Source organism: Lactuca sativa, chromosome 5 (genome assembly GCF_002870075.4).
Source record: "Lactuca sativa cultivar Salinas chromosome 5, Lsat_Salinas_v11, whole genome shotgun sequence".
NCBI lineage: Eukaryota > Viridiplantae > Streptophyta > Magnoliopsida > Asterales > Asteraceae > Lactuca > Lactuca sativa.
The window spans coordinates 6,008,701-6,024,021 of record NC_056627.2 but is presented as its reverse complement, the minus strand read 5'-3'; the positions used below and the strand labels follow the sequence as shown (position 1 = coordinate 6,024,021).

Here is a 15,321-nt window from a genome sequence, read left to right as displayed (position 1 = left end):
AAAAAATCTTCAAATGGTGATATATGCACATCCACAAGCTCTTCTTAGTACTTTAATCTTTTCACTGAATTGATTGTCAACTTCAATTTTATACACTTTAAACTTGTTTATTGTTTCATGTTTACTTTTAAGTAAATTAACGCAACAAAGTGTAGTGAAATCATCAATAAAAGTGATAAATACTTAGTTCCACCTTTACATGAATTCGACTTCATGTTACACACATTTGTGTGAATCAATCCAAAGGGTTTAGTTGTCCTTTCAATGGACTTGAATGCTTAGTGTATTAACTTTGATTCAACACATGTGTTGCATCCATATTTTGACTTATATGAAAGTGAGGTATGTGTTCAAGTTTGATTAACTATCTTAATGTGTCAAAATTAACATGTCCATGTCTAGCATGTCACACATTAGAGGATTTAAGCAAGTAAGCAGAAAAGTTATCCAATTCACTGAAATTAGGCTTATTAACCATTACATGGAATTTAAACATTCCACCATCTGCATAACACTTGCCTACAAACATACCATTTTAAGTGAGTACAAACTTATTGGACTCAAACACCAAACAAAATCAATGTTTGTTCAACAACCATCCAAACACTAAGTTCTTCCTAATCAATGGAAGATACAACACATCATTAAGTGTTAGCTCTTTTCTATGTGATACCATTTCTGGAATGTTTTAAACACCAAATTTAAGTGTTTAGAATCACAATTTCAAGAATAAATTTATGCCTCAACTTGAACAACATTATAATTCCTGAGCCATTCCCACTTTGAGCACACATGGCGTGCAATACCCATATCAATCCATTACTCAATGGAGTTAGCATCCATAGAGTTTACTTTGGAAATCGTTCCACTTCGGATGGTGACATTTCTAAAATCATTTATACACTAAATATAAATGTTTAGAATTATAATTTCCAGAAATATGTTTGCCTCTTGCTTGGACAAAACTCAACATAATTAAAAATTTATATTTCAACAATTATGAAACTTGATTTCTAATGCAGAAATTCTAAAAACTTGATTTTCAACAAAACTATAATGTTATGATTTTAAGTAAAAGCAAGCTTATTTTTTTAGTTTTCGGGGTTGTTTTTTATCTCAGAAATCCCAAGTTGTTTTCTGATTTCCAAAGTTGTTTGACATAAAATTTAAGTTGTTTTTTATTAAACAAAGTTTTTTTCCAACCTAATGTAGTCTGTTCAAGACTGTTTTAGCCCCACTAAAACCTGTCAAAACTGCAATCTAATTTCATCATCCAGTAGCCCTTTCTCTTAGCTTTCCAGGGACTACTTGCATAATTGCATACGATTTTTCAACAAGTTATTATGAATTTTACAAAACTGTGTATCATAGCTGTTAAAATCTAACCACTCAGTGAAAATCATATTTTTCACCCTAGTTAGAGTTATTTACAGCTTTCAGCCAAAATTAATGAAATGAAGTAGACTCATATACCAAACTTTGAAAATTGTTTTCAACCAAAAATGAGCATCCATGATTAAGTTATAATTTTTCAAATATTGGGACAGATTAGAGCATTTTACAGCAACACGTAAATTGTGTTTATGAGTTAAGCTAGCTTCTTAACCCATTAGGTACTTAATAGAATCAGTACCAAAGTTGGAAAATCCGATACTTAATAACAAATACATGTCTTAATGACTTAATGACCAAAGATGCTTCAAAATCAAAAATAAAAATCCATTTTTTTCTTATGAAAATCATACAATATCAAAATAATGCAAGTAAATTGTTTCCGATTTCTAGTTCGTTTCATACAAACGAATTTGTTTTATGATTGTAGGAAACTATAACAACAATAAACAAAAACGAAACAGAAAATTAACAAAAAACCGATGCTTGTATTTGACACAGTTTCCTTAAAACAAATTCGATCCACTTCGAGTGTTTGTTTCTCAGGATACAACAGTAAAAACGGTTCTTCAAGACCGCCAAACTCAACAAGGTCCGGATATTATCTTGATACAGGCTAAAAACGCAGCGTTAGAAATGGAAAAGAGTAGAAAGTTTTTCCGTGTACTTTACCATGTACAAGATCACTATATATATAGTACAAACTTGTAACTCTCACCATAATTATACTATATATTAAAATTATGTGCTCTTAGCTACAGTAAAATTCATAGGCATTTGGCATACTTGGTCCCTTATTTATTGATGTGGGTTCACTTCTATCTCATTTGGGTTGCTCTTTGCAGTAGGTCGTTTTTTGTCACATTGTATATATGTTTGTGGACACGTGTTCTTTCACACGTATGTTCACACCTGTCATCCGCGGCAACTACTCAGTTCCAACGTTTCCTTCACCGCCTCTTAACCCAATGACTCAGACTTAAAACCACCTCACTGCCGATTGTACCCTCCGCTTCATCTCCATCTTCTCCAAATCCTCGATTACAGTTGGTCATGTCGTCTAGGCCCAAATTTGACATCCAATTGCTCCGATTTGAATTGTCTAGACCCGACAAGGAAGAAAACCATGACGGTCCCGCAGCTGTAAGTGCCCGCTGTCCGCTTTCCCACCCCGGCTCCATATGGTACGCTGATTGTCGAACTTTCTCTGCTTCTTAATGTGCATCGCAATCCATTCGCCCTGATGTTTCTCTAGGTTTGGAGCTTTCGCCTTAAATCTGATTTGGGTATGTGTAATTTTGTTGTTCAAGATTGTGTGTGTTTTGAATGACTAGAAAATAACGCCCAAGATAGATAGACTGGACGAGGTTGAAAGGGAAGCAGGAAAAAACAGCAACGCACATCGGCGCTGGTGATGGTGGTGCTCCCTATCTGTCTTCCTCTGTTAATAGAAGCGACACCTCTTCAAAGCCAAAACTCTGTCATCATCAACACCGCAATCAATGGGGTACTCTCACTGCTCTCTTTGTCTATCTATACTCTGTACAAATAATCGATTTCTCCCAAATCTCTTTGCTTCCGATTTTCCTTTATCTTCTATTCTTAAGAGGAGATTCAGATTCGTCGGATCATGAATCCGACTTCCAAAATTCCAGGTTCGATTTGTTTAAATTTTGTTTAAGAATTGTTCTTGGAATTATCTATATACGTTTGTTTGTAAAGTATTGTGAAATTGTCAACTTTTTGGTGATGAAATACATTAACCTCTCATGGAAAACAAATGTTTTCTTAGAAAATTTTTATGATGTTTTGGTTTTCTGCTGAACAGAATCATCAATTTTCACGATCTGGGAAAGATGAATTTAATTTAGGTGCATGAATCAAGCTATTGTGTGCTTTCGGTAAAGCTATGGGCTTTTTTTATCGGTATTTGATCTGGTTTATCATTTTTTTTTGTTCTTATTTATGGTCTATTTAACCGACTTGCATTTATTTTTGATAAATTTTCAATTGTTGGTACTATTTGGCTCTGTTGTTTGACAGCAACTAAGTTAAGGTACCTGGTCTGCAAACTTCAATGTTATATGTTACTTTTTTTACTAACGGAATGGACACAAAAGGCAAATTCTGACTTTTATGGACAAATAGGTGATATTTCAACTCAATTTTGACTTAAATTGTAAAATTTACCGGTATATTTTGTCTGACAAAGTGATGAATTTTCATGTCATTTTCAATCTAAATATAAAAAATGAAGAAAAGTATCATGCATATTGTATTCACAATGAATATATGTTTAATTTTTTTTTTTACCTTAATCATTTTTTTTTCTCTTCCTTTTTGATTTTTTTCATACATAAGAACTTTGGCTTCTACTTTTTCAATTCCAAGGTCATATATGTCTACATATTTTACAATTTTCCCATTGTATCCGAAATATAAGATTTGATGAGCAAAAACACTAGATAATCATTAACCTTTTGGTAAGTAATCCAATCTTTATCGTTTTCTTATTAATTTGGAGGGTTAAAATTTGAAGAATTACATGGTCTACAAGCTTTGCAAATGCCTGTTATTTTTTTATTCTTTTTTGTTTTTTACTTTATGGATTTGAAGTATAATTAAATAAAAATACCCTTTTATTACCAACAAATGGAAATGAACTCATTTTATATCACGAATGGAAATGAAGTTGTATGTAGGTGCAGTGTGGTAAGGAGGATAAAATTGGCATTGCTATGGTGTCTTCAATTACCGGTTGAATGGACTTTCACTTTGTCACCTTTGGAGGCTTCAAGGTGCAAGAGTTATACATAGGGGTAAGATGGTCATTTTAAGTGGATTTAATATTGTTTTGTTAATGGTGGGAGCAATGTTTTAAAAACCGGTTTGAACCGGCCGGTCGAACCGGTTGGACCGGGAACTGGGAGAGGGAGCGGTTCAACTATCAACGGTTTTACATTGATTTCTGAACCGGATTGAACCGGCCGGTTTTTAGAAAAAACCGGTTGGATCAGTCAAAATAAACTGGTTGAACCGGTTAAACTGAATAAAAACACATGAAAAAGAACAATTTACATAATAAACTTTGATGATTTTTTTCAAATCAATTTAGTTTTCTCTAAATAAAAACATATGGTAAATGTTATAAAAATTTTTGATGTGTTTTTATTCATCAAAAACTATATTTCGTTTCGGTATTATATTTTATTTTCTTTTTGACGTATATAGATTGATGTAAAAACACTAAAACTTATGGTTATGTATTATTTAATGTATTTGGATTCATCTACAACTTATTTTTATGTGTATTTTTAATGTTTGAACTTGTAAACATCAAATTCATAATTTCTATATGTATTTAAGTGTAGGTAAATAGAAAAAAAACATGAAAAATATAGAAACTGGTTCACCCGGCGGTCGAACCGGTTAAACCGGTTGAACCGGGGACCGGTCACCATACCGGTTCAACTAAAAAACCGGTTTTTAAAACATTGGGTGGAAGTGAGATGGACCAAAAACATTAAAAAAGTTGAAATCAGGACCAAATTTGCAAAAAAGTTTTTAATGGACTCAATCCAAAAATACATTACATGGACATAAACTGTTTTTGAAGTTATTGGCAAGGAAAATGTTATACTATTGTAAGGGGTGAAGAGAAAATGTTGAAAAGGTACAAAATTAAGTTTTTAGATTTTTAATTGCTTATACATTTTCAGATGAATAGCATGTAAGTGGTGTGAATGAAACTCAAATTAAAAAAAAAAAAAAAAAAAAAGTTTTTAGAACTCATTGTTTCTTACGTAAAGCCTAGCACTTTGACTCAACATTCTAACTTTTTTTTTGTCTTTTGCAGCAATATGGCTTTTTTCTGGTGGATAATTATCTTAAGGAGGTTACCTATCAAGAGTAGAGTACTTTGAAAAGGTAATCTCATTAAAGCATCGTACTTTATTTGTAATTATAGCATTGTACTTTGAAAATATACTCCAATCGTGGTTTTAAGGCCAGACACTTCGCCACACACAACCACTTAAGCACAACCACACACATCATACAACGTGTGTGCTGTTTTATGTATATGGTTATGTGTGTATGATTGAAGAAAATGCCTTGAATATTTTTTTGTCTATTTCTACTTATTTTAAACAAACATCTACTAAGAGGTGGAAGATTTGTGTGGTTAAGAAAATTATTGTAGATAACTCCACCCTATTTTAATATATATATATATATATATATATATATATATATATATATATATATATATATATATATATATATATATATATATATAATGTTTTTTCTTGGAAATATTTCTCTTTTAATCACAAATGATATGTATGTGTTGTGTTACCAAAAAACAAGATTAATATTTCTCGAGGTTAAATGCAGGGTGAAGGAAATTCCAACATACAAAAAAACTCAAATCTCCAAGGGCAAAATGGTCAATCACCAGAAAAACCTCAAAACCCGAGTTATATTTTGATGAACCAATTAGAGGTTCTTTTATTGGGAATTCATGTTAAGGTGAATGATATGTCACCATAGATCCACATATTGTTTTTATCATTATGTGTTTCAAGTCAATGCTTATTGCCTCCCCTGTTGGTTTACTTATTTTGAATGTATCTCACCTTTATTTGTACAATAACAAACATTTATATTTTGATGATTCTGTTGAATTTTATGTGAAATATGTTGTTTTTTGCGGGTTACAATGACGGATCAGTAGACATTTAGTTGTTTTTCTTTTGCTTATATTAGTTTGGATATGGGTAGAAGAATAACATATGTTTCATGGTTTCAATGTTTGCCCCCCAAGTGACTTAACAATCAATTACAACGATGAACTAAATGCCAAATATAAACATGTTTTGCAATTTTCCCCAAATTTTCCCCAACCCGTAGCGAAGCGAGGGCATTCCTTCTAGTTACAATTTATGATGATTATAAAACAACACATTATTTATTGAATTAAATCAATATTAAACACAAAATTTGTAACGGAAATTGTGTTTAATTTTCTATTTTAATTCAATTTTAAACAAAAAATTAACAAAATAAGAATTTTGTTTAATTTAATTGTTTAACCATTCAACCACTCTAAACACTGGTGCTTAATTTCCTATCCATTTTCTCCAACACTGCAGACTTGTATTTATTTGATGTTGGTCTCCAAATGTACAACTAGATTATAGCATTTACAACATAAATTCTAATAAAATACTATTGCAATATATATACAAAGACTCTATTATCCCGAGACTTTTTGTCGTGACATCTTGATCACAAACACTGTTGTAATTGTAACGATACACATTTACAAGAATGTTTAATTTTTATTCATAATAAAATCGATGAGGAATGTAGTCATCATATGCACGTGCAATATCACTACAAACAAGGATTTTTGAATCATGATAGATAATCGAAGCATTCTGAAGCTCATATCCATGGAAATCAGGTAACGAGTAGCCTACCCTTAGACGCAAATTTACAACCGGTACAATGATCGATTTCAGAAGCCTTGACATCACAGACTGCAAAAATTCCAAAACATTTTAATTGAAATACAAAAGTCACAAATATACATATATATTTTTTAAACAATGAAGAATGATATCAAGACCCCATTTACAGTGTTAAGATGAATGTACCTGAACAAGAAGCATATGCAGGGTGCCAATTTTACTCCATTTCAGAGACATTGTGAGTTTGCTTAAGCTAATGCCACCATTAAGAGTGGTCGATATGATCCCAGCAAATCCAGAAGCTTCAATCTCCTGTAAAAATTAAAAATACCATCCATATGAGTCGATGAATTCAACTCTTTTTAAAACAAACATTACATTACAGTGATTTAAAGTTGACATACCATAGAGATACATGCAACTGGAATAACTTCACCAGCATCCACAACATTGATAAAAACATCCGAGTTTACTGTAGCAACAATACCCTGATTTTGGATTTGTATGAGTGGAGGTGACAATACAGTGAAATTGAAGCTCATGTCATCATTCGGGTATTCTTTATACAACTTTGGAATTATAAATCTCCATTCGGCAGTGTTCAATATCTTCTGATCCGGTAAGTTATCAACAACCCAATACATCTTCTTTGACTGAAACAAGAACATATACAACTAGTGAGAGTAGGAAAAACACAAGGACCCAATATGCATATCTCTTCAAAGTACGAGGGCTTACATTGAAGTAAACCGTTGATGCTGAGTTAAGAACGTTTTCGTGTACTGAAATTCCAACCATCTTCTCTGAGTTACTACACGACCCTGTTCCTGTTCCTGTTGATGGTAAATTGTTGGTGTAATGACCCACCAAAGTTGCTTTCGGGTCAATTTGTGTAAATAAGCCATTGATGCCAATGAGAAGAGAAGTAGTGGTCATGGTGGGGCCCTCCGTGATGGTGACATTTAAAGCAGTGATATTGCCAAAACTGATTTCTTTTGGGAATGTTTGAAAAACTGAATCCAGTTTTATCACTGCATCCGTGACTTTGTTGGTGATGGTATCTTCAACTGCTGATACTATGTCATCTTCAAAATAATCAACTATTCTGCAAAAAGGATAATATGAGAGAGGTCAATAAAACAAAGTTAAGACTTTCCAAAACATCCTACTTGCCTTTTCTTTCAACCATACTTGTTGCAAAAATACAAAATCAACATCATACTTGGCAAGAATGCACGATAATGGACAAAATGCCACGGATGATTCTTCGTTGCATTTTATACAAATTGCAGAAAATGGCAACCTAATTTAGCCTTGCTATCAATATACATCTAGACAAAATAATCATTACTAATGGCAAAATTTTGCAAAAGGGAAAGCATTTCTGATTCTATTAGCATACAATTACAAACACATGAATAGAGTAATGTTATGAATGATCTTGAAATTGTAACAAATAAAAAGGATAATACCCTTGATAAAGCCAAGATGCCCCTCCATCTAACTTAATGGAGATATAACTAACATAGCATCCACAGTCTTCAGGAGACAATCTGAGAGTCCCTTGTTGGTTCTTTAAACCAAGAGTCATCCCTATTTCCATACCTTCAACCTTAACACGCACACTATTCATTAGCTAGCTTCCTACTAAACAAGAAAAGAAAAAAAAGAGGCAGTGTAGATTTAATAAAAGCAAGAGCAACCCCACAAACAATAATGTTAGCATTCTAAAGGTATATAACTACTTTTACTCTTCTTGGATAGTCAGTTTTGTATTAGCATCAAGCCCACTATTCAAAAGGGTTAATTGCAACAATATTTCACCTTTCCATCAAGTGGTTTTTTACATGAACTATGTTTGAATTTAGTACCAAAAATATGCAACATCTTACTGTTTTATTTTTTCATTTAAACACTTAAGTGGATACATATTGATGTTCTCTTTAAACCCATATGAATTATTTTGTCGATTATGACAACAGAAGATTCTTCTTATAAGTCAAAATGCTTCACAGTTAAGCTACACCATAATCTTAATGAGGTGTTTGTGAACAGATAATAAACTAACCGATGAAACATGTTGCAAGTAAGATGTTAGTATATATTGACAACAAAATGAAACGTGCTTGCATACTTCATGTAAAAAAACCATTGTTTCATAAACCTGGAAAAGGGTAAAAGAGTGTGCATAAATAAGCATTTGGCAGCTTCAAAACTAGTTGTTTCACCTTTAAAGCAGTAGGTTATTAAGCACTAAAAACCTCATATAATCAGTTCAGTTTTGAGATGCATAACTAAACACCCCTTGAACTACAACAAATAGTACAAACCAAAACTAGTAAATTCACCTAAAGCCAAGAAGCGAATTCAAACCAATTTTGCTGCAATATCTACCTGAACATAGGCGACCCCACTATCGGAAAACTCAAACAACCAAGTGCTATAAGAATAACTCCATTCGAAACTCAAATTCGCAGTCGCACCAGACGCAACTATGGTAACACCCATCTCCCCAGGTTGAACAATCGAGGTGGGAACGTTAACCTGATATATAACAATATCCGACAGAACCATACGAACTTTACCCACAAGTGGGATTTGAACATTTTGTTCGATTTTGGGCAATTGAAGAGGAATCAAAGATGAAATCGCAGTGTTTATCAGTAAATCCTTAGCAAATTCAAGACCCTTTTCAGAAATACCAAAAGATATATACCCATCTTCACCTGATTCAACATGCGTAGATGAAGAAATCAACAACAAGGGTATCACGAAGATGATAAAAACTCTTCGACTCATGATTCATGAAGAATTCAGATAAAACTGAAAGGATAGATTGAATTTACAAAACTGTTTTTTTTTAAGTCAAATCAACTTGTTTGTCTAGTTTAGTTTGAAGAAAATGAGCCACACCGTCCTAGAGCTGGAGTTACGTTCAAACGTGATGTTCACCATGGGATCTGACACAGGCCATAAATGGCGTCAATATCGAACATGGATAAACATTTGCAAACAATCAACCAAATCAGCGATATACGTTACCTACTTTTGTACGTATATTCGAGACGATACTGTTGACTTCGTGGATTAATAATAGATGTATAAATCTATAAGACAAGGAATAACACCGTATTATTCGCACTAAGTTAGGATATTTGATAAGTGGTAGAAAAGGAATAACAAGGTTTAGGATTTAGATTTAATATATGGAGATATCATTTTAAAAAAAGGGTTAATGTCACTTAAACTCGACCAGCTATTAGTTTTGGTTTTATTTAGTCTATTATTGTTTTTTTTTTTAATTAGGCCAATATTCCATTTTTGTTGGTTTTATAGGATAACAAAGTGACGCAGCAAAATTGGTTCAAGCCATAGATATGGGGGATATGAGTACTTAATGTCTCATGATCCAAACTCATGGTGTCCTACATACTTCAGTCAACGTAAATATATCATTTTCCATTTTCATTTTTACAATTAATAACTAACTTGTCCATTCTTCCACAGATAGAGCATGTGAGGCTTTAGAAAACGGTATTAGTGAAAGTTCCAATACATACATACACATACACATCCATCACAATTATTTTGCAACATTGACAAAATAATTAAAAATGGACCACAAGTTTAATTAATTTACCAAAACAGGAAAATCATTAACCTAGGTGATCTTATGAACTGGTAATAACTTGTAAGAACGACAAAGGTAACAATTTTAGCAATAAACAATGGGATTAATATAATAAATAAATAAACAAGATAGATGACCTAAATCATCTTACAAAGTCAATCCCATGTTGCACACACATATCACCAAGACAGATTACAAGATCTAAATGTTCCAAGTTGTATCTTTTTACCAATTTATTTATAAGAAGCTATCATGTTCTAATTTGCTATAACAAACCGAAACATGTGAGGATAAATTGGTAAAGAGTGTTGTAAGTTGGATGCATAAACAAGTGTAATGTAAACAGAAAAAGACAGATTTATAATGCCACAACTTGAGTATGGCAGAGTTTAGTTTAGTTTGGTTTGAAGCAGCATATGATATGATATGGTTTGTGGCAGTTTTGTAAATCTGTATGGTGTTGTAATTAATGACACACCTTTTGTGTACATGATGTGATGATGATGCACAAATAATGGTAATGGGTACACAATACAAAATCTAACACACATTAACAGTAACACTAACTACTATTTCTTAACAAACACTCACTCGTGAGATGAATCCACCACACCAAACCACTGCCCAATCTGTCAGCAGATCCGCTGGTTTCATGACCAAAACTATCTTCTCTTCTTCTTCTTCTTCTTCTTCATTGCAAAATATACAATCAATCATCTTCTTCCTTCCTTCTTTCCTAGTAAGTAAATGCATACCAGACCCAACAGATAATGGAGATTCATGGATTCCAGTAATCATATTCATATCTCATACAAAGTAATCTGGTGGTGGTTTTTTAGCCGGGGCGCCTCTTGATTCCTGTATTTCAATATCACCATATTCATTTATTCCAAAAATAAGGCCGTGTTTAATGGAAATTGATGGAATCAGAATTCATTCCAGATTCCATTCCATGGGGTTGCCAATTACACGCACGGAATACACTCTGTCGGAATCCTTCAAATTTCCTTGGTTTATTACAAGACTAAAATACCCTCATTATAATTATAATATATATATATATATATATATATATATATATATATATATATATATATATATATATAATAACCAAAAAAAATATTTAGATATAAATAAACATATTTTAAAATTAAAATTGAATTTTCATTGCCAAATGCATGATGGATTATGATTCCATCAAATTCCAATTCCTTTGACAGATCACATTCATTCCAATAACAGATGGAATGAAACAACGAAGAAATGGTATGAACAAGGTAATGTAATCATGTTTGATTTGTTGTAGGAATGGAATAAATTTTTGGGGTTTTTTAAAATCATGAAATGATTTAAAAAGAAAAACAGCTTTTACTTAAGGAATGAAAACTTAAAAAATGGTTCATTCCATTCCCTCCCTGATTGATTTCATCATACCAAACACTAACATGATAATATTCTGTAGTAGTGATTCGTATAGTCATCATTAGGGGCATAAATATTATTAAATGGCATGGCAGCATTTTGAATATTATTGATAAAGCAGAAGCAGAAGCAGAAGCAGAAGACAAACCTGTGGAGCTGCTTTAAATACTCGGAACTGTTTGTTAAGATTCTCATCCAGTTCAAGAATAGCAGCCACATTACCACACCTGTGGAAGCGTAAAAAATGAATTAGGAAAAGTAGGGAGCGGAGATAGACGAAGCAAAAGAAAGGGTTTTATTACCTGTAACAGTAATTTGGGGCTGACCAGACAGTAACAATCTGGTTGTTAAACATCCATTTAAAACCTTCCATTACCAATTGATGTGCACGACAAATGTAATCGATGTTATTGGTGTGGTTAAAAGAAGTAACAACACTGCCACCAAACAAGAAACCAGCACCACGTGGACTCAGACCCCACCCATCAACAATGTCCTCCGGGTCTGACCACAGGAGGTCACACATGGCACCATCATGGGGCACTTCTTGCTTCCGGTCAATTGTCCGAATCTGCAAAAATCACACTCTTTCTTACTTGTTTTATTCATTTCATCGATTACACTAAAACAAAGATTTAGTTATCTTATGGAACACTCTTCACACCTGATCTAATGTGTTGATGTTGGGAGACAGACCACCATGAACTGAAAATATTTTGTTCTCAATAAGCGCAGACAAACTGCAACAATGTCAAAGTTTACGTATAAGCCTTCTACTTAATAAAAGTTTGATGCTATATAATACACAGATAAATGAAAGTGTGTTGTTATTTTTTCGCATTTACTAGTATAAAACAATAAGTGAAAGGAAGTCCAAGAAGTTAGCAGACCTTAGATAATCAAATATATCGGTGCAATATCTCCAAACATTGACAGAACCATACTTCCTCAGACACTCATCATAGAATCCATACACCTACAACAGAGAATAGCGGTGAGCTTTAAAATATATATATATTAAAAAAAATCAAGATGAAAATCAAGTACATAATGGAACCTGTGTGATCTGTCGGCTCTCGTGATTCCCCCTAATCAATGTTATCCGATCAGGATACCTTACCTAATTAATTACAACACTTCTTAATTACACAACAGCTAAAAGAAAATAATATGAATGCTTCGAAAACTAAACCTTAATGAAACTATGAAAGGACTATATAATTAACATAAATTATGAGCAATACTAGAAACATACATCCCATATACACATGTTTGTAAGCATAGATATTTATAATCGACATTTTACATCTGACAATGCAATACTTGCTTATTTTGAAGTGAGAAATTTGATTAAGAAGTAGAACTTACCTTGAGGGCAAGTAAAAGCAAAAAGGTCTCTACAGAATAGAAGCCTCTGTCCACAAAATCTCCAAGAAACAAGTAGTTAGTCTTTGGGCAATCACCGCCTACCTTGAATAGCTCTTTCATGTCATAAAACTGTCCATGGATGTCGCCACATATCTATACAACAGGAAAAAAAAAGGGTCAATAACAACAAAATTGAAATTACTAATAAGTGCCATTGAGAAGGAGAAATGATTTAAACAAGCAGCAGTGTCAAATAAGAAGTAGCAGCAAGCTGGTTATGTGGCTTAAATAATTTCCATTAGACTCAACTGTCTTTAACAATTGAAGCCCTTAAATTGCATTGAGAACAGTGACATCAGGTTTCTGGTTCTTCCTTTGAAGTTGATTTGACTTGTGCATGACACCAGACATGACATTGTTTCTCTTCTGTTCATTAATCATCAAATCTGGCCTTCAATTTGTAGCTTGGAGTTGGAGTACATGTTAGTACACTTTCCAACCTTTACTGGTAAAGAATATCCTATGGCCTTCAAATTTTGGGGGTGTTTGGATGAGTGTTTTCAATATGACTGTTGACACTTGAAGAGTCTGAATCATATAATAAGTTGCTTAAAACAAGGAATAGTCCTTGATAACTGGTTTTCTACAGATACCTGCAAGTCTACCAAGTTTAATCGAACGCCCAAAAAAACCCTAAGGATATAGTTTAAGGGTGTACTATGAAAGCAAGGAAAGTACTCCTGACGTTTCTACCAAATTAACAGGCCCCTTCCTTCACAGTCCTTACAGAAACTACACATGTGACTTTTAGAATCAAATCAACCGATAGTTTAGAAATGCAAGATACGGATCGAAACATGGTCCCAGCTAATGAATTCGATGAACACTCAGCTTTATCAAAATTTCACGGTTCATAAACTGAACACACATAAAACCCTAAATCGGTCGCCAGAGTTCTGTCTAGATGGATACATAGTATTTTAGCAACAAAAAGCACATAGAAAACATACAATAGCAACTTGTGTACATGAATCTGAATAGAGGAGGTAAAAAGGTAAACCTACAGTGACAGGAGCATCGACTCTTTGAACGTTGCTCTCTTCGACGAGGATTTCCATGGCTTTCAAGCAGAGCGCCTTGACTTCAGACTCTTTGAGTGGTTCACAGTTCTTCAACTGCTCGATTTGCCGGTCTAGGTCTGACATCCCACCCTTTTTGCTTCTTTTCTTCCCTTTTTGAAAATAATTTTGAAGAGAAAGCGGAAGAGGGGGTATGTGCGGCGGCTATGATTTTCTCCGATCGCCCGCTCTTCAAATTTCAGTGGCTTGTGTTGTGTGCTCTTCAATTTTTGTGACTGGTGTACGACTTTCTATCACTTGACTCGCTTTTTTTTTTTTTTGGCAAATCGAAGAAAAATAAACTGAGGTGATTTCTTTTGATTTAATAAAATTTAGGGTTAATAATTATAAACTTTGTAATAAATAAATCGGGGGAGGGGTTCTAATAAAATTTGACTAGTCTAATTTATTTTAAGAGTCATTGCTACGAGACTTTATGGTCTATATGGAAGGCAATGGATGAAAAAATATTCAACAACAAAAAGGTGTGTACTACGAAAGTTCTTGATATTATTATATCATCGACTTTCTTATGGTTTAAGCATAGAAATAAAAAAAAATGGTGTCCAATGGCCAAATTGGATTTCATATCCATTAGTCGTATGTAATGGTCATTGTTTTACTTTTTTAAACTTGTACTTTGTTTCCTTTAGGTCCCGTTCGTTTACCTCTTAATTGTAAAATTAAGAGGTAATGTCTGAAAATTTTAAATTCACATCGTTTGTTTGGGTCTTATTTTTTACCTCTTAAAATCAAAAACATCTCTTAATTTTTCAGATCCTGAACAAAGTCTGAAAATAAAAAAAATAAAACGTGCATCTTGTTTTGCCCCTAAACCACACGGTCGGACATACCCGCCTCCTATTCTCCTGTACTTGCGTCTTCCTTCTTCGTTTTCTTCCCCAGTCGCGTCTGC

The 15,321-nt window shown here is 33.2% G+C and overlaps 2 protein-coding genes and 1 long non-coding RNA gene across 14 annotated transcripts; 1 reads left to right on the top strand and 2 right to left on the bottom strand.

Annotated features, from left to right (window-relative positions):
* The first annotated feature begins 2,307 nt into the window (after positions 1–2,307).
* LOC111889639 (uncharacterized) lies at positions 2,308–6,113 on the top strand. Of its 11 annotated transcripts, none has more exons than XR_008224205.1 (6): positions 2,308–2,647; positions 2,727–3,047; positions 3,221–3,293; positions 3,436–4,211; positions 5,249–5,319; positions 5,788–6,113. It is a non-coding gene; the product is annotated as an uncharacterized LOC111889639 (long non-coding RNA). The 11 variants fall into 11 exon arrangements; XR_008224203.1 differs by having other exon boundaries at positions 3,221–3,318; XR_008224204.1 differs by having other exon boundaries at positions 2,311–2,647; positions 2,727–3,293; positions 3,436–3,540; positions 4,085–4,211.
* Positions 6,114–6,595: 482 nt separating this feature from the next.
* LOC111889635 (putative BPI/LBP family protein At1g04970) lies at positions 6,596–10,057 on the bottom strand. 2 transcript variants are annotated; one of them, XM_023885781.2, is made up of 7 exons: positions 9,913–10,057; positions 9,261–9,826; positions 8,339–8,478; positions 7,605–7,971; positions 7,271–7,519; positions 7,053–7,178; positions 6,596–6,935 (listed from the first exon to the last, which is right to left on the bottom strand). In XM_023885781.2, exons 2-7 carry the CDS (start codon positions 9,663–9,665, stop codon positions 6,735–6,737), a joined length of 1,488 nt encoding a protein of 495 aa, XP_023741549.1. In that variant the 5' UTR covers positions 9,666–9,826; positions 9,913–10,057; the 3' UTR covers positions 6,596–6,734. The 2 variants fall into 2 exon arrangements, with proteins under 2 accessions (XP_023741549.1, XP_023741548.1); XM_023885780.3 differs by lacking the exon at positions 9,913–10,057 and having other exon boundaries at positions 9,261–9,892.
* Positions 10,058–10,937: 880 nt separating this feature from the next.
* LOC111889636 (serine/threonine-protein phosphatase PP-X isozyme 2) lies at positions 10,938–14,643 on the bottom strand. Its single transcript, XM_023885782.2, has 8 exons — positions 14,352–14,643; positions 13,288–13,440; positions 12,977–13,039; positions 12,810–12,895; positions 12,584–12,659; positions 12,222–12,490; positions 12,068–12,146; positions 10,938–11,355 (listed from the first exon to the last, which is right to left on the bottom strand). The coding sequence occupies exons 1-8, from the start codon at positions 14,490–14,492 to the stop codon at positions 11,305–11,307; spliced, it is 918 nt and encodes a 305-aa protein (XP_023741550.1). The 5' UTR covers positions 14,493–14,643; the 3' UTR covers positions 10,938–11,304.
* Between the last annotated feature and the right edge of the window lie 678 nt (positions 14,644–15,321).